The sequence below is a fragment of the Thunnus thynnus genome, chromosome 14 (genome assembly GCF_963924715.1).
Source record: "Thunnus thynnus chromosome 14, fThuThy2.1, whole genome shotgun sequence".
In the NCBI taxonomy this organism is placed as follows: Eukaryota; Metazoa; Chordata; class Actinopteri; order Scombriformes; family Scombridae; genus Thunnus; species Thunnus thynnus.
This window is the reverse complement of record NC_089530.1, coordinates 19,401,919-19,421,061: the sequence shown is the minus strand read 5'-3', so window position 1 is coordinate 19,421,061 and position 19,143 is coordinate 19,401,919. Positions and strand designations below refer to the sequence as shown.

The 19,143-nt window shown below is 40.6% G+C and overlaps 1 protein-coding gene across 1 annotated transcript in view; it reads left to right on the top strand.

Moving 5' to 3' along the window:
- LOC137197195 (protein bicaudal C homolog 1-like) overlaps positions 1–19,143 on the top strand; it is a 64,129-nt gene that overhangs the window by 21,285 nt on the left and 23,701 nt on the right. Inside the window, exons 2-6 of the mRNA XM_067610430.1 lie at positions 2,899–2,945; positions 10,942–11,011; positions 15,039–15,118; positions 16,170–16,328; positions 17,896–17,949. Coding sequence (XP_067466531.1) covers positions 2,899–2,945; positions 10,942–11,011; positions 15,039–15,118; positions 16,170–16,328; positions 17,896–17,949 — 410 coding nt within the window. The remainder of the gene's footprint in view (positions 1–2,898; positions 2,946–10,941; positions 11,012–15,038; positions 15,119–16,169; positions 16,329–17,895; positions 17,950–19,143) is intronic.

Genomic DNA, 19,143 nt, shown 5'->3' with positions numbered 1-19,143 from the left:
TTAATCAATTATCAAAAATGTCACTGTTTTGACTCATTAATTGTCTAATAATTTCAGCCTTAGCCCTTATTAGCAAGTCAAATTTGAAACTAATTCAGTCAACATCAGTGTTGTGGTCAGCTGCTTGTCATCTGATAATGTGCAGCACTTGGCTGTATGCAGAGTGCATCACTGTGAGCATCAGCCACTTGGTTAAATTGCTATAATTTTAAACAAAAACGGGAGGCTCTTGAAGCAGCTGAAGAGGCATCAGACATTGTTTTAGTAACTTTTTCCCCCCATCTGTGTGATTTCTTCCAGTGGGTCACAACCACATAGATCTTTTTTTGCCAAGTATCTTTCTAGGTAATGTTATTGAAATTTGAGCATAAATGGATGTGCCTTAAATCAATGGATGAGCATGTTACGTCTTTATTTTACTTCATGGGTAAAGTATTGAACTGGACTCATTTAAATTGAGGCTACACAGCAAATTAAGGCAGATAAGAATGACAGAAAGGCAGTGTCTGAAATTAACTTTTTAAATCACCTGCCAAGGGGACTGGTAGATGGAAAAAATCCACTGGTCAACCGTATTTTTTGACGGCCAAATAATTAATTACCTTTTTGTGTCATATATACTTTTGTTTCAGTACATTTTATTGAGATGATAATGTATCATGTTGAATACAAACCACAGCCTTATCATACTGTAGCCAGCCTCTTGAAACTCCTTTATCTCCAAATCTCCATTTCTCACAAAACTTTCTTTTTTATGTGCTTTGTCTTCCTTTTTGTCAGTTGGTTTTAGTTTTAAAGGTTTGGTTACTCCTTCTTAAAGTTGCTACATAATAGCCATTTAATTAACGGTAGCTAGCAGCAGATTGGCGGCAAGTGACAGTTTAGTGGAGAGCTGCGATGTCAACTAGCAGATGTCCCGTATGGTAAACGGTGCCGTGAAACTAGGAGCACTTGAGACAGTCTGTGGCTGGCACTCCTTCGCCTCAGTCCATCTTGAGCTCTCCTTAAGTTTCGTGGCACTGTTTAGACGCGCATAAAAAACACATATGGTGTGCGTGTCTACGCTGTATAGGGACAAACATAAGTAATTTCCTCCGAGCCATCATGCCAGATATTTTATTACATGTCTATTTTGGTCCAAACATTTACCCGCCAGTGTGGCGGATAGCCTTCCGAGATTTACTCGCCAAACGGAAAATCTACCCGCATTTGGTACTTGGCGGGTGTTAATTTTGGATCCCGTAGAAGAGGGATTGTTGGTGGTTGGAATATTTGTATGATCTCTTTATGAAAACTGCATCTTAAATGCTCTATAGCTATCATGTTACCCTACATTGTCCATCGGTTTCTAATCTACATCCTTCTTAGATTTCCCTTGTTATTCTTCTGTTTTGAATGAGCCAATGAATAGTCAGAATTCATCCATTTAGCCCATCAGTGTAATGTGGTGGTAAGCGTCTAAGGTAGACAAATTTCATCTGAAATTGACTCACCCGTTGAGCCAAAGCAGAACAGTCTCAATGTCTTCATAAACTGTGGCCTGGACTTGTTTACTGGACAGCCTGTGAAAGTACAAACATGTGTTAAATGCTCATGAAGAAGGCATTACTGCATCGCCAAAGGCCATAACGTGTGGTCTGGTTGAAAATGAAACTGAATTTTAGTGAGGCTTTTCATTCTCTGTTTTTGAAATGTGGTGTTGATAGGGGAAGTCCTACCAATGCCTGTCACGTCCAGGTGGCGTGACATGGGGATCATCATATAGTACTGAGATAAAGAAGTTGTATATAAAAATGCTCAGTGTCCTGCAGAAGTGGCATGTTCAAGAAAATACTATGGTTGTGAACAATATTCTTTGCAGTATAGTGTGATCATGTTTAGCCGATACTAATGTACTCCCTTAATCACTTTTAAATTAGCTCAACCATTTATTCTGAAATAGAGCTGTCTGCTGCAGATGAAATACGGTAGACCTTTGCGTCCGTTTAATCACAACATAATTCCTGTCAGTGCACAGAAGCCAGTATTTATGACTGAAATATATAACCCACATCAACTGTGCTGCTGCTCCTGACCCAGATTCGTGCAGACATCAACAGATCCATCTTTGGGAACACGGCTGAAATGCATCAGTAAACCTTCCTGTTCTCCCAAATGACAGAGGAACATGAGAATTCTCCTTGGAGAGCAAATATGTATTTTGCATCAACAGAGCTGCCACAATTTGAAGGACTTGCAGATGTGTTGGAGTGACTACAGGCCTGACTTGCTTTGGTGGTTGGCCTTCTGTCTCTATCCAGCTTACTGTATCAGCTGAGGGAGTTTCTTGGCATTCTGTCACCTGCTTGGAAAATTACTTTAAAACATCAAGGCTGTCTTGTAAATGCTGTTTTTGTTTACAGGTGACACTGGGCGGTTAATATCAGCTCTTTAGTTTTGATATACTGTAGTTCCCATGGCTAAAAGTGTACAGTATGCTGACGGACAAATTTCAAAAGTGTGAAAGCCTTTTCAAGATGTGCGAAACCAACACCAGTTGACCCAAGCATGGTATGAATTACGCCATTAAGGGCTACTGTAAAATGCCCAAATATTTTCACTATATCCATCAATTTGTTACACGGAAGCTGAATCCAATCTCTAGGATTATAGAAAATTACTTGGAACATTTTATTCCGTTCCTTCAAATGAGCAGTATCAGTAGCTGTGCCAAACACAATATCCAAAGAAATGGGGATCCACCATAAACACTCCTCTGAGTGAAGATACCGTAACATTTTGCGGAGACTGGATAATCTATGTGTGATTTGGCTATGTTAAGGTTACATTGTGTATTCTAAACTGAGTGGCTCTGTGTGGTTTTATGAATTATTTTTCTCTCTCTCTGTCTCACTTTAGCTGCCTCTGAGGGGAGAGTCAACGGAGGGGAGGATTTCTTTCAGAAGGTGAGTGTGTAGTCTGCAGTTGGACAGTGTTTGCTTTGTCTTTGGGTTGCGTTCAAGCCCACTGAGCAGTGCTTCTCTCTTGGTAAGGGAGCAGATGTCAGGTGCTCCTCCAGTCATTCGTAATTACAAATCAAAACAAACAAAAACAATGGAACGACACTGACGTTAAATCGCTCCAGGGCTCTGATCCTATAACACAGCTGACACAACACTTTGGGCCTTTCTCACTTACGTAATATACCATAATATACCAGATCATCTCTACAGTGTAAAATGATGTAGAGGTTAAACACAGGCCTGATCAGGGCAGCACTGCCTCACTGACTTTTCTTTGTCACTGATTTAATTAGCTAATGTTCTGAAGCCTCATTACCAACTCACTAAAACAAAGATTTGCTTCAGTGATCTTAAATAGTCCTGAAGGGTGCTTTTAGTCACAACTCGCTCACATTGTCTCACTGGTGATCATTATATTACAAATATTTTTATTAGTTAATGATGTTTCATACAACTTCTAGCTACAAGATTTTTTTTTTAATTTTCATGTCCAATTAAACATTGAACATTGAAATAGGTTTTTCTTGCTGTAATCATTTCTCCTGTTCATACTGGCCATTAGAAGATCCCTTCATAATGCATTTACAATGTAAGTGATGGGGCACAAAATCCACAAGTCTCTGTCTGTGCAAAAATGCATCTAAAAGTTTATCAGAAGCTAATATGAAGCTTCAGCCGTCCAAATTAGTCAAATCAAGTAGATATCTTTCAACGTTACAGTCTTTTTAGTGTCAAAGTCCCTCTTTTTGTTACTATGCTTCCACCGCAGCTCAACAGAGAAACACTGTCCGAGGAAACACAAAGAGGGAATTTGATGCTAAAAAGACTGTAAATGTGGCAGATATCCATTTGATATGACTAACTCAGACTGCTGGAGCCTCAGATAAACTTTTAAATGCGTTTTTGAACAAAATGACTGTGTGGACACATTGTGGATTTTGGCCCCCATCACTTAACATTGAAAGCGCATTTGAAAGGGATCTTTAAATAGCCAGTATGAACAGGAGTAATGATTACAGCGAGGAAAAACATCTTTCAGTGTTCATATGGGCACTTGACTGTCATTGTAAGACAGACTTGAATAATTATGAACCTGTCCTTAAAAGCCACCATATGTCACAAAATAAATCATGCCTGAACATCTAGAAATCATTCTGTACTGCAGTGTGTTTCTTTATGTTGTATATCTACTTCTAATCCCGACAGTTATTATGTTTTATGCTGCGAAATGTGGTGCAAGTTCCTCTAGCGGCATGATTATGAGATAAAACAACCATTTCCTTTAGTTGATACAGTGAATGTGTTCCACGAACTGGCAAGCAAATTATCCTGATCTGCTTCATTTGTTTAATTTGAACCCCATGTATTGAAGTGAAACTGTGTCTGTGTGGTGTGAAGTTTCAGTATTGATATGATGAATAAAATCATGTATCGAAATGAGTGAAGGCTGATCACATGGCATCGAAAATGAAAACAGTCACATTTTCAACAACGTTAACTGTTATTGCTAATTTAATTTGCCAGCAGTCATTATGAAGGTATCTGGTTAATTATGTGGCTCTCTTTAAGTATCTTGAGTGGATTCATCCATGTTTAAAATCCAGTTTCCTACGTTTGTTGAACTAGTTCTATAGTATGTTAATAGGCTGTAATGAAATAAATGATGGACAGTGGTTTGTTTTAGCATTCCTCTTTTGTCTATTTTCCATATTTGGTTTTGGAGGTTAGGAAGCTGAGTTGCTTATGTCAAAGATGGAGGCAATTTAACTTTCCCTGAAGCAGATTTCAAAAACCAAGTAATGCAAACCAGGCGCCTTTTAAGATTCCCTTCCTTGGAATTTTAACAAGGACTCTAGATATACTGTATTTCTTTCTCCATCTCTTTTGGTTGAGTAAATGATATTGTTTAAGATACCCACTGTAGGTGTCCACCTCACTGCAGAAAGCTCTTCTGACAAAATACGGCTGTTAGTGTATTGACTTTGCCAGTCATGGTTTTTAAAGTCTCTGGCCTCAATATTGTCTCAGCTCGTTCAAAGCATGGTGGTTACTAGAGGTTAAATTGTAAATTAGAAATTAGTGTGCAGCTGTTTGGGTTGGAAGGCTGGTGAGAAGCAGTAAAGAAGGAGTGCTAAAGTCATGTTTTTATTGTAGAATTTCCATTTGGATAACTCTGTGTATAGTTCCCCTCTGATAGCGTGATTACCATACATGCCTAATTACAGCCAGGAAAATAAACACCGAGTTAGACTGTGGAACGGCATTGTTGAAAGAAAATGGATGAGGTGTGTGAAATACCTTGAAGTTGATGAAAATGGAAACTCTTAGTTGGACCACTTCCTGCCCGTCCAACACACCCATGTACCACACACACTCCGTGAGACTAATAAAGCACATGGCGTAGCAACTCTCTAGCTTATGTTAGGAAGCATATGATCACTTTTTGACGCACACTCTACATGTCAGGCTTAGGGAATGAGATGGCGTAATTGCCAGTGAGATGTAGAGTTCAGGAGCTGACGAGAGCAACATAAAATGGTCCACCCCCGCACTTTCTAACCAGGCCCAGCCGCTGTAGTTGATCAAAACCCTCTTACTCACTGTCTGCTGGACTTCCTTTGAGTCCAGTGAACAAACAGTCCACCCTCTTCATGTAGTCAATGAAAAAGTAAAAAGGGTGGCAGGCAAACTGGGACCACAGGAGGGTGCCACAGCTGGGAAATTAGCCATGTGCAAGTCTCTGCAGGTCACATGGGGGAAACACACCAGCTACATGTCCCTCTTTGTTTCCAGTCTTGTTTTGGTCTTTTATGTCTGCTCCATGTTTTCCCTCATGCTCTTCCCTCCTGCTGTTTTTTTTCATGTTGTTTCATCTTTGTATTTTTATGAAGCCACTGGTGTATCATTGTTATCAGTCTGGAACAACAAGGGGATTTCTCTGCAAATCAAATGCTTGATTGTTTAACAACAGAAACCATGCGTCACTATACAGCTCAACAGTGAAACTTTTGGATTGGGAACTGTTGGAGTGTCAAATAACGGCACAGCCCAATAAGCTGTTTGGAGAGCTGTGCAAAAAGTTGAGCCGTGGGACTGAGAAGAGCTGAGAAACTCGGCTGGTTGAGTCGATAACTGCACACCACAGAAGAGCTTGGAGTGGATTTGAGTTGAGAGATGCCTTTGAACCCCTCGCCAGCTCATCCCTGAGCCCCCTTCCATTTCTCCTTCCCAGGAGTTGCGGTTCTGTAAATAATGCCAGGCGTGATAAATAAGTGCCAGTGCACTCAGATCTCAGGCCAGGCGTAATTCATTTCATTCGGTTTATAGCACTAAAGCATCTTGTATTTCGTTGCACTGACACAGGGTAAATAGGAAAACTTAAGACTATCAGACTGAAATATTTGGCTGGCATAGAATTGAGATGTTGAAATAATTAGGTCAGTGTGAATTCAACAAAACGTAAACAAATGATTGTATTTTAACAAGCATTGCAAATTAGTTTTTCATGCTTTGACCTGTGACATTTAGTCGTGATGCATTTCAACAGTAGAATGTTTTTGCAGAAGTGCCCTCCTTGTAATCTACTCTTTAAACCATGCATATGTTCCTTTTAGCCCTGAGGTGCAATGGGGCTTTAGCTGCGAGTTAGTGTTCAGATTGTTAACATGATCTCAGTTACGACTGTCGAGCCTCGTGGGGATGGTTCCGTTAATGCTGTCAGCTTTGAGCTCTGCTGTTCCTTCAGTCAGTCACTTAACTCTGCTCACAAGCACTTTACACCCCCAAACAGCCCTCTGTGTCCCCCTCCCAAACAGACACAGAGTCACACATTCCAGCTGAATCAACAGCTGCACCATTGCAGTATGGGCCAGGAAGCATGCCTCTGCCATGTTGATTGCTGCTGTGCTTATTCGTGCACACACACACACACACACACACACACACACAGATGTACACACACAGTCACGTGTGTCGAACACATGTGCTGTCTTTCAGGACATTGCCTTAATGATATCCTGTTTGATTTCGCTTAGGGCTCTGCGCACGTCTGCATACGCCAGCTGCAAACCTCTAAGAACCAATCATCATGTCAAGGTTGTGCCATGAAACTGATCAGAACCATAGTCATTTTTGTATTTATTCATTTCAGAAAGGGTGGAGTGGCAGAGAAGAAAGGGTGGAACACTAAATGTATAGGTAACCTAATTTGTGCAAATATCTTCTTGACCCATTTGAGAGGTATTTGCTTGCCCCTTCATGAAAATAAACGCCATCCAGCCTTTAAAATGGTGTGTGGTCTGTCAGAAATCAGTCCCATCTGTAGGACGGTGCCAAAAACAGCAACGCTGGACAGGAAACAGGTCTCTCTGAACAAGGCCCTTTTTAGAGAAAAAGTTGATGAAGCATAGCCTATGAAGTCTGAAGATTTTAGGAAAGTATAATTGAAGTTACTTCAGCTATGAAATGTTACATTTTTATCAGCTTTTACTCCGCTGGGTTTCTGGAATTTTTCATTGTAATATGTAAATTAAACTTTTTAATCACATTCTTTAAATGGAACCCGCAATCGCTCGTTTGCTCCCACACTGCCACTGTAATTTCAACGACCTCTGAGAGTTTCAGGAGTGTTATATTTTTTTTAATTTGTGGTTTTAAATTCAACGCCTTCATGACAGAATCCAGACACATCTGTCATTGTCGCAGGGGACTGATTTTTTTTTAAGAGCTAAAGCCAAAAAAACGGGAAAGTGAGAAGCAAAAGTTAAAGAATTTCACCATACCACTGAGAACAGAATGTCCTGTAATGTTGTTTGTGATTCGTCCAGCTGTTGGTGTGAGCGTGTGACTTGAGTTGATAAAGAAAAAGATTGCATTTAGCTACAGGGGTATTCATGATTTATTGTGTTTTCTCACATACACCAGACAACAGTGGGAGGGCGTCATGTTGCAGATGATTTGTTTGTGCCTCTGGCCAGTAACACAGAACTCATCTGATTTTGGTTTCAGGCCTAAATTTCATTGCATGTAAAACCATTCGGAGTGAATAGACCAATAATATTATTGCAGTACTTGTGATAATATTGCTAAGAGGAGGCATGGGAAGGTTTCCAGTAGGAGGACATTGATGGAAGATCATTAGTATGTTGGATGTTGAAACTGAAACTGTTTTTGGCATTGCCACTTTAATGATACTACAGAAGAATTCATACAAAAATAGTTTAGAGAGATTATTTGAAAGGAATTCTTTTCTTTTTCTTCGTTGCACAAAATGATACCAGAATTCCTTCTGGTTCCGTGATTCACTCAGTAGAAACCAGCTGTAAACGCAGAGCCCTGGGCAGCATATTTCATGAGAATAACTGGAAGGGGGGTTCTCTGCCATTAGATAATAGCGATAATGCCCACAGATATGCAGCTTGGGCCAAGAGCTTAAGAGAGAGAGAGAGAAGAAAGAATGCAACAAAACATCAATAAAGACACTTCTGTTGTACGAAGGTGTTTTGCAATGATTTTGTTGGCTCACAGCAATCTGTTTTAAGAGGTTTTTTTTTCAGAATCCTGTTTTGATAAAGAAAGGACAAACTCTCCTTTGAGGGAAGAGTTCTTAATTTTCTGCCGTGAATTTACAACAAAGAAAACCTAAAAAAAATAACTCTCACAGCTGGATTTGATAAATTGAATGGTGCTGTGAGAAAAGTTCCATTTTTGACTTGAGGTTCTTGGTTTTCTAGTGGCAAAATAGTGGCATAAGCACATCGTTCTGTTACTCGTCTAGGCTGTTCATTTTTATGTGATTATAGGATGTTGTAGAAAATCAGTGAGGCTTGAAAGGACTTCCAGTCAACCATCATGGACTCTGAGCGTATAGTTTTAGAGTAAGAGAAGGACACACCGGGCTTCTCAAAGCTGTCTGTTTTACAGGTGTGTGAGGCTGGCAGTGGATAAGCTGTCAGAATTTGTTGTAAAAGATGCCAAACAGACGGGGCTACTTCCAGAAGAGCATATGGAGGAATTTAAGCACTTCCCTTTTTGATTTGTGCACCAGCTCCCTGAGGAATACAGACTGTTGTCCTTTTCAGCAAGGAAAAAATAGCAGAAAATATGTGAGAATGTTTGTAAAAAAAAAATAGATGCTGTGAATTGATGTAGTGGTACTAATAATCCTAACATCTTCACAGAGCGCTGATGTCTCTTAATGGATCGTCTCTCCCATTGAGTTACAATATGTGGCTCATTGCTTAATGCACTCGACCACCAAGGAATATTAAGTGGTGGCTGCTGCTCATGTAATGGACTGAAGCGGCCCTCGGGTGTCTGCTCATGTTGCTGAGACTTTGAGAACTTTGAGAAATTCATATCTTCTCCACCCCGGATACATAAACCCCTGGAAAGTTTTAAAACAAACAAAAGACTGCAGGACTTTTGTGAAAACAGGGATAGTGCACATTGAGGACAGGGCCATTAGGAAAGAGCATGTCAGCCTCTCATTTTTTTTTTTTTTTTTTGGAAGGTCTGACAGTTTTTCCTGCTTGTGTTTTTTTCCACTAACATCACCCACTCATTGTGGAGGGCAGCTGTCAAGGGGTTTGTTGGTGGATTTGTTGCCAGAAAGCCAGGCAAAGGTGAGCTTCCTCATGACCGAAAAGAGGAGCAGGAGGTTGGTTAATAGATTCCTCCTGACTGGAACACTGACAGCTTCTTAACCACCTCCTCAGTTTTTTGTCCTGCTAGAAGTTTTCAGGGTTTTTTTTTCTCATCGATACATATGCTCCTGGTTACGATGACTAGACTTGTCAAAGGGGTCCTGCATAGATTGTTGTTGGCATTTTTCACATGTACCAAAGCCAAGTGTACTCAGTGTGTTTTTTTTCTTCTTCTTTTTCTCTGTGGTGTCGGGGTCGGGGGATCGGGGTGTTGAGCAGAAACAATACAACGTGTGGAAACATAATTTAAGCTTATATCATCAGACATGTTTAAACTGGACTTCTTTGGGTTTCCTAACTATAAAGACGACTTTTTTTGCTATTCTAACACCCACTTCTCATCATGTAAGGCTTTTCTTTATAACTGCTGGCTGCTAATATCATGTCTCATATGTTCTCTAGAGTTAACAAAGTAACATAAGTTTCAGTTTGCAAGTACAGGAGAAGCAGTGAAGTTGTTGTCCACACTTGAAGTGAAGCAAAAGCCACATTAAGAGACACACAGAAAAAGATCCAGAATAATACTCACTAGAGCCCAATGGATATTATATTTCTTTTTTTTTCCGGTGCAGGTATATATAAGTGAAATAAAGCTAAACATGATACTAGGCAGATATTTGTTTTGGGGAAAATCAACCTTTTCTTAACAGACACCACACCATCAGTCGCTTAGCCGTGAAGCATCTCTGCCAACTCGCAGGCTGCAAACTGATGTGAACAATCAGAGTTCAGTGTGCTGCTGCACTAAATATCCAATCATGATAACATGTTTTTCCAATTAATATGTGATTTATACTGAAATGAAGATAGATGTGTTGTTTTTGTCTCTTTGTCTATAGCCTGCCAACATACTGCATCTGTCAATACTGATATTTCTGATAAGCCAGTGTCAGCCTCTGATGTACGTATAGGTAGGCTCTAACTATGGCCGGTATTTGATAAATATTAAATATGACTGGTCTATTACCATCAGAACATTGCATTTATATTATACTGTAGAGCTGCAACAATTAGTTAAGCAATTGAAATTTAACAATTAATTCAAAGTAAATTAATTGCCAACTATTTTGTGCCCTGTTATTCTGTAATATTCATTGTTGAGGTGTGTAAACAATATATCATATAAGATATCCCAATGTTACTGCAACATTAATATTCATACAACACATTCTGTTTAATATGTTTGAAATAAGTGTATTATTCCCTCTGATAATTGTGACTTCTCTTTGTTCCAGATCATGGATGAGACCCAAACACAGATAGCCTGGCCGTCCAAACTGAAAATCGGAGCCAAGTCTAAAAAAGGTGATTACTTTTTCTTTATAATCCCATATTCAGATTATTGTTATATTGGATCCACGTACTGTTTCCATTGTTTTTGCCTTGTGTCACTTGAGTGTTTGGTGAATTGTGAGCCAATAAAATGTATGAATCTGATTTGAAATAAACTCAGCATGCATCTGATGCAGCAGAGTCTATAAGCTCTAAGTCTGTGGCATCATTGCCTTTCACTATATCTACAATCAGTAACAGACATACAGTACTAAGTGTGCAATAACACTAACTGCTAAACTAAATTTCATGTGTGGATCGTACAGCTCAGTTGTGGTTGCTTTCCCTCACCTATAAGTGGTTAATGATTATGAGTCAATGTTGTTTCAAACAGAAATATGTTGTCGGGAAAGTCATTGGACTGTTGTCCGTCCGACTCAAATGACTTTCTTGACTTTCACATACTTCAAGGTTGCACAAGCATTTAAAAAGTGAAGTGTGAGAAGTGTGAAAGGATGAAGGCATGTGTGTTTTCTGTTCCTCGCAAGCCAGTAACTTCATCTGCTCTGAGGAATTTGTGATGTTGCTGTGGAGGTGGAGAGGCGGGAGATGCTTGTACTGAAGCTCACGCATTTATTGGCCAAATTGTTCCAGAGCTCTGTTACCAATAAAACATTATCATGGTTATTTAAAGCTCTTCCGGGAGGGGGTGAGGCGGGGTTTTTAGGGGAGTGGGAGTGAGGAGTAGGTGTACTATGCCCACTTTGTGGTCCTCAGGAGAATTGCCAGTGTGCGTCTTCAGGCCAGATGTAGAATCCAATGACATTATGTAACTTCCTCACTCACTCTGTACAGAAATAGTTGACGGGGTTACATCAGAATCTTTAACATTTTTCTCTTTGGATACTTAATCAACTGTAAAACCTGGCAATCCATTCACACACAACAGCCATTCACCCCAAGTATTAGTTCATTCACAAAACCCGACTCCACCACCACCTGGGAGTTATGTTCCGTATACAAAATGAGAATATTTTAAATCCTGACCCATGATTTGTATCCTGTCAAAATTTCCCGTGTTGCATAAACTGAGAGGAAGAAGGAATGTTGGATAATCACTTACAGTTATCTTTTGAGCAAATGCATTTGTGGGAGAAGAGGCATGTGGAACTGACCATGTGTTTTAACAACTTGGTCACATAGAAGGGAGTCAAGGAAAGAGAGAGGGCAAGATAGCAGTTATTGTACCTTCATTCATCCTTATGAAATTGACTGAAGATGCTTCCTCTGGTGGTAAAAACCTCATGGAAGTAGTAGGAAAATTACTTGAGACAAAGATTCACATTCCATTTGTTCCTCATCACTCTACACTGGATGTGACTAACACTAAACTCACTTGCTCTGTCACCATCATCTGCCCTTAAAATAGACAATGACGTAGTTGTTTTGTTGTTGCAGCGTTATGGTTATCAGATTATTTTGCGTCATCCTAATCCAAAATTATACATTTTAAGGATATTAGGTTCCTAGTTCTCCTGGAATTTTGCGTATTGTCTTTCGTACACAGTCTGGAAACAGTTACACACTGCAGGATAGCGGCAGATGTGAGAGGATTTGTATGTTTGTAACCTCTCCCTACACAGGACCACACTCCATCAAAATGCCAGCTCCTCTATTTCATTTATCACCTGCAGCTAGCTATCCCTGCCACCTGCTTAAGTCTGATAAGGGCAGTTGTTAGCCTCGGGGGCATGCCATCATCAGTGTGCTGTCAGTGATTTAATACAGTGAGGAGCCGTATCGCTCACATGCAGACAATCAATCAATACTGAGGAATGGTCCTTAGGTATGTTTTTATTTCTAAAACTATATGTTTTTTTTTTCTTTTCTAGCTACTGTATTAAAGTATTGACAGAGTTTAGAATCTGCGTTTTTAAATTGATCACAGTGTTTGTTTATTTTTATGTGATAAGTATCTTGATACGACTCGCACTTGCCAACCGTCTGTTTCAACATTTCCGCAGATATTTTGAATGAGAATGGCCACGCCAAAAGGGACTTAATTCCTTTCATTTGTGTGGTATTCTTTAGAAGGAAAAATGCTTTGGCTTTGCCAGTACCGAGCTCTGGGTCAAAAGGTTTCTTCTCTGTCAAGTGGAACTGTGTAAAATCTGTTCTACTGAAAATGCACACTTTTCGCAGCTGCAGGTCTACTCTTGTTTTTGTTTGTTTTTGTAGGTGTTGCATGTGCCAAATTAAGACTTTAGTTGTTCATTTTTTATTCCACAGTCAATCATCAAAAAAGAGCATACAGAACACTCTGCTTCAAAAATGTGGGGGTGTTCGACATCATAACTGCAACACTCGTTTAGGCTGGCTAATGTTTGCCAGATGTGCTCTGCAGGTTAGAGCGGGGACACTGGAAGAACCATACTCCCTCTAATGGTCAGAGTGGGCGCCACAGGAGGAAGTGGAGGGATGTCTATTGTTCACAGCAACTGCTGTCTGATGGGAAAAATGTCCTGTAACCAGTGCTAAGACTTTGATCTTTCTGCTTTTTTTTCCCTGCGTTTTTCTTTTTCAGACTGCAGCTTGCGTTTTGTTTAGTTGGTATCCCTCAACCATCTGATAGCTTTTGACACTCTCCTGTATGATCTAGCATCTCTTGTCATATGTTGAGGTTGCCTGGCCCCCGCTACACCCTAACAAGACCAGCGCTTGTTTACAGGAACTCTACGTCAGATTCTTACAAGCAGAAGGACTCTTATTTCTAGCCACCCCATTTCACTCTGCTCTCTGAAAAAGACTGAGATCATATGCTCTCTTTGTATTTTGCAGCTCCATGGAGAGCAATCTCAGTCTGGCTTTGAAGATGGTAGTTGCACGTCATCGGAAAAAAAAAAAAGTAGATTGAGAAACTCCCTTGTTGTCACTAAAAATGTTGCAACCATTCTTTTGCTAGGTGTTCTCGCTTCTGCACTGTTTAGGATTTTTCATTCCCAAGTTTTCTTGATAGTGTAAACATGCAACTGAGAGGTTCTCTGAAGTCCAGGCGACTTTGTTACAATAAATCTGTTTCAGTGAGTCCTGTTTGAAGGCTATGCTGTAAATCTGAGATGCTGTGTGTGTGTGTGTGTGTGTATGGGGAGGGGTATTCCTGGAAGGGGGCTTAGCTGACTTCCTGCAGCTCAGTGCAGTTAACACAGGGCCAATGGACTGTGAGTGTGTAGCACACGGGTGCGCACATTTGAGTTTGTGTGTATGTTCATTTGCATTCTCCAGGGGTCCGGCATGCTGCAGAGCCAGATGTAGGCTTACACAATGCTACACAGACACAAGCATTCACTTTGAATGGTTTAGGTATGCAGTGTTTGGTTATTTTAACTTGAAGTATTTAGAGGCCAAGGATGTCTGAGGAAGCACAGTTTACACAAGCCATTAAATTATTTAAAAAATTCACAGTTTAGTATACTATCTAGTCATTTCTTGAGTTTGAGGACGCCATTGGTTCTGTGTGTGACAGCTGATGAAGAGCATGCATAGATATGCTCACTTATGTGCTCCAAAGACTTTAAGAAAGAAGCTGAAATATTAGTTACAGTGTATTTTTGCAGTGACCGACAGAATGAGGTCCAGGAACATGAGGTGATAAGCATCACACGTTTCCATCTTCTATTGAGGCTAAATTGCAGCAGAACAATTATCCTCAGCTTGTAGTGTTTCTGCGATTTCCACTGACTGATGGATTGCCTGAATATAATTCCACAGTTGCACCCCAGTCTCCCCTCCCCCGCCCCTCCCCACGCAGTATGGTTGCTTTGCCGACATAAAAGTGACTCGGCGGATATCAAAGCAGCAATTACTGTCCCCAAGCTGTTTTTTGACATGCTGTAATTTGTTGACAAATGCTGACTGCTGTGTCATGTTTGGGTAAATGGGTTTAACTTTTGTCCCACTTCCTCATTCTATCTCTGCTTTGTCTCATCACTCACTCACCCACATATACACACATGCTCTGTCTCTCCAGTTTTAACGTCTCCCTTTCTCTCTTTCCCTGCAGATCCTCACATCAAGGTGTGCGGGAAGAGGGAGAATGTGAGGGAAGCCAAAGACAGAATTATGTCTGTGCTTGACACAAAGGTAGAGTAAACATCTTTTGTCATCACAGTGAAAATGGTGTTCATGTGATTCTCTCTTCTCTCTTTCTCATCCGTTGGACCAAATTTTATTTCACCTCAGCTCTCCCGCTGTCCAAGTGACAGATTGCACACAGCAGTGTGGTACAATTTGGCACTAATCTAGCCAGATACTCACATCCTGAGCTCATCATGGATTGCTGTGTGCATGCAGGCTTCATTGCCATGGTAACACAAGAAATCATACACCTGGGCGACTGCATTGTAGCACCCCCTGGGGGCAGCCAATCATCTATGCACTTTGAAAAACCACAAAAAAAGAGCAACACATGATTGGCTTAGTTTATCACATCTCATATGGTTTTGTCACGAGAAGAAGACCAACTTATTCTTGCAGACACAGCAGAAGTGTTTTATTATTTGATTCATTTTTATGAATATTTGAATGTACTGCATATTTTTGTCACTTATTTTCTTCTTTTCTAAGTGATTGCAGCATCTGAAAGCATTTAAAAAGAGGGAATATTTTGTGTCTCTTGACTATTCAGATGGAGTTAAAGGGAAAAATGCTGCGCTGGCCTTTCAGCGGAGCAGAATTTAGAGTGTGAGAAAATGCAACTTCTCTTGGTGCTCCTTGTTGTTTGTTTCTACTCTTGAAAATGTCACAAAGCCATAAATTAATCTGTGACAACGTCTAGTGAGTTTTATAAGCTGTAGGGATATTGGATACACTTCTGTGCCTGAGGGACACTTTGTACTGCACTGTATATACTAGATGGCTGCACTATTTACCAGCCACTTGAAGAAGACAGTAACTGCTACAGCAATATTTTTGACAGTGCCACGTACAGTGAATGCAGTAAATGAAATTTACTTTATAATGCTTAATGTTTGTTCTTATATGTCAGACATTCTGTCATTTTTGTAATTTGTATCTTTACAAGTACAAGAATAACAGCATGCAACTCTTTCTTAGCACTATGCTCTAGTCACTGAGCTATTGTTATTTTTATTGATCATCATTTTACCCTGTCCCTCTCTCTTCTGCTCATTAGAGTAACAGGGTAACTCTGAAGATGGATGTCTCCCACACGGAGCACTCTCACGTTATTGGCAAAGGTGGCAACAACATCAAGAGGGTGATGGAAGAGACCGGGTGCCACATCCATTTCCCAGACTCTAACAGGAACAACCAGGCAGAGAAAAGCAACCAGGTTTGTGAGGCTACAACACAGATTTACGCAGTCAAGCTGAGGCATGAGAGATAGATGGGTGGAGCGTGCTGTTTACTGCTGGCTGATCAAAGACTGCCTCTTTAGCTTTAATCTCCTGAACCGCAACATTGCACCATGATTAATTTTTGAGTTTAAGTGTGATGCATTCTGCTGCTTTGGGTGTTTGCTATCTTTATCCTCCCACAGTTTTTTTTTTTCAGTAGTAGCTTAGGTTTTAAATTCCAAATATTTCAGTGCGAGTAAGTACTTTTGGATCTGTGCATGCAGCCCATCCAGTCCATGTACTAACTGTCACAGTGTCTCAGACTGGACAGGTTGCAGAGAGTTTGTCCAGTTGACTGTTTTGATTGGCCAGCCCTGAGGAAGCCGGCATGTTTTGGCTGGACACACTAGAAGAGCAGTAGCATCCTGCTGTAATTACCATTAAAGCATAGTATGAAGGGTTTAGGAGAGCACGCTGCCTGGCACGGCATTAGATATTTATCTTTACCAGGTGCTCTACAGTGCACCTGTGTATGAAAGTACTGACAAGTTCAGTTATTTTTTTCTACTTCGCTGATTTAAACCTTATCTCTGAGGATTTTGAATAATATGATATGACTATAAAGACCATTAAACGTCTCTGTACTCTGTATCTCATAGACTCTCCTCAACCCCCTCCAGTCTTGCTCTGATGATGCAAGTATCGACTGAGAATTAGCAAGAAGCTCGTTTTAGATCCCAGACCCCTTAAGCAATCTCTTTTCCTGATTTCCAAAGCTTACTAACTGCATCATCAGAGCCTTTGAGATACAGGGCATATTGACAAGTGCAGTGGTGCTGATAAGCAAATATAGATGATGGGGGAAAATCAATGAAGTGGCTACTTGCCTTTCATTCTCACTGGAGCTGGTAGGGATTCAGGGTGTTGCTCCAGCACACTTCAGCAGGTCAGATGTTTGCTAACACTGGGCATAACAATAGTTTCATTTTGAGATGTGATTAAATGATATAATTGCTCCTCACAGCACTACCTGGCCCTGTGTGTGTGTACTCGTGTACAGGTACATGTTTGTAATGAAGTAATGGAGGTCAGAAATGAACCTGCCTTGCTTGTTTGATCATTTCTCATGTCAGGCTTTTTATTAGTTTTGGGGCAGTAACCATGTGGATCAGTTCTCGGTTTGTTCCACAGTGGGGAAAAGAATGACAGACGAGAACACTGGATCTATTTATCACCTTATTCATTTCTATGGAAATAAACTTAATCTGGCCTCTCATAAAAAGTCAATGCTTTAATTGTGCAGGCCATTTTTGTGATCATGATATCAGATTTGTGGTAACACTAATGATGTGGTTCAAGAATATAAAACATTAACTGCAAATATGTAACAAAAGGCGATTAGGTTTCAGTTTAGAGGAGGCCTTAAAACCTTCCTCATGTTTGCTCCAGATTTCTTTCTCAACACTGAAAGTAACTGTATGCAATGATCTGAGCCATGATTTGTCTCAGATTGTGTTAGAACTGGCTGACTGATTTACATATGTTGCATTTTATTATGAACAGGTGTCCATTGCAGGGCAGCCAGGAGGGGTGGAGGCAGCTCGAGTAAAAATAAGGGTAAGTTGGAACTTGGCCTCTTTTGTCTTAAAGGGATACTACACCCAAAAATCTTTTGAGTGTCAAACACACTCCCTGTATGCATGCCTGACAGTTGATTTCAGTACTGTCCGATTTTTACTGTGGAAAAAGTATCAAAGCATCCATAAAAATGTTTCAAACCACTCCTTTAACATGATGCTCAGTGTATTCATATTTTTGGCAAATATATCGCTCCTGCTGCCTCAGTTCGCAAATACAACCCTGTTGAGCTTGAAAGCAGGTGTGTGGATTGGTTCTACAGATTTGAGTGCCTGTTTCCTGCTTTTCCATCAGTCAGAACCACTCCATCCATGTTGTTCATTCATTAGCTAGCCTGTCTAACCCCCTCCAGCTCATGTGTTAGTCTTAGAGCCGCTCTTAGTTTATTGGCTCCCAGGTGCATCATTCCTAACAGTTACTTCCTCTATAAACAAAACATTAGGCTCAAGATAGGCAAGTTTCCTACCGAATGCAACCAATGGAAGCACCCCAGATTTATAGAAGTAGGTAGTTGTGCACTCCAGGCACAGTTTCAGCACTTTTTTAAACCACAAGCACCATTCCTAACCTATTCCCAGACCACTTCCCTAGAACAATTGTAAAATACAGTACAAGCATGAGCCTCAGCCTCTTTGGCAGGGCCCATGTCCAGTCCATTTTCTAGCCTATTCTCAAGCTTCAGTTTCAGTCTGACTGGAAGCCCGACCTCCAGCCTCAGGTCTGTGGGCGGAGAACCTTTATGCTTGTGTGAACTGTTTCATCCCTGAACTTTTGCTGTATTTCAACACCGCAGCAGTGAACAGTGCACAGTGAGCACGTTCCTCCATTATGGACTGACCAAAACTAACACGGCTGTGTGTGCATGTGTGAGTGACCGAGAGAGTGAAGTGTGTGTGACGAGGAGAGAAAGAGAAGGTCATGCTGGATGTCTGGGCAGTGTGTATTGGCACATGTCAGCATGTACTGTATGTATCCGTACCTCCCCATGCTTAATGGTTGTTTTCACAAGCAGCAAGCCGCAGCCCACTTCATCTACTTTTTTGCTATGGATGGGGAATAAAAATAATAATCAAACCTCACCGTACCAATGTTGTATGGAGGGGTTTATAATATAAGCTGTCGAGAACCACCAAAGATTGTTCTGCCCTCCAAAGAACACACAGTCAGCGGATG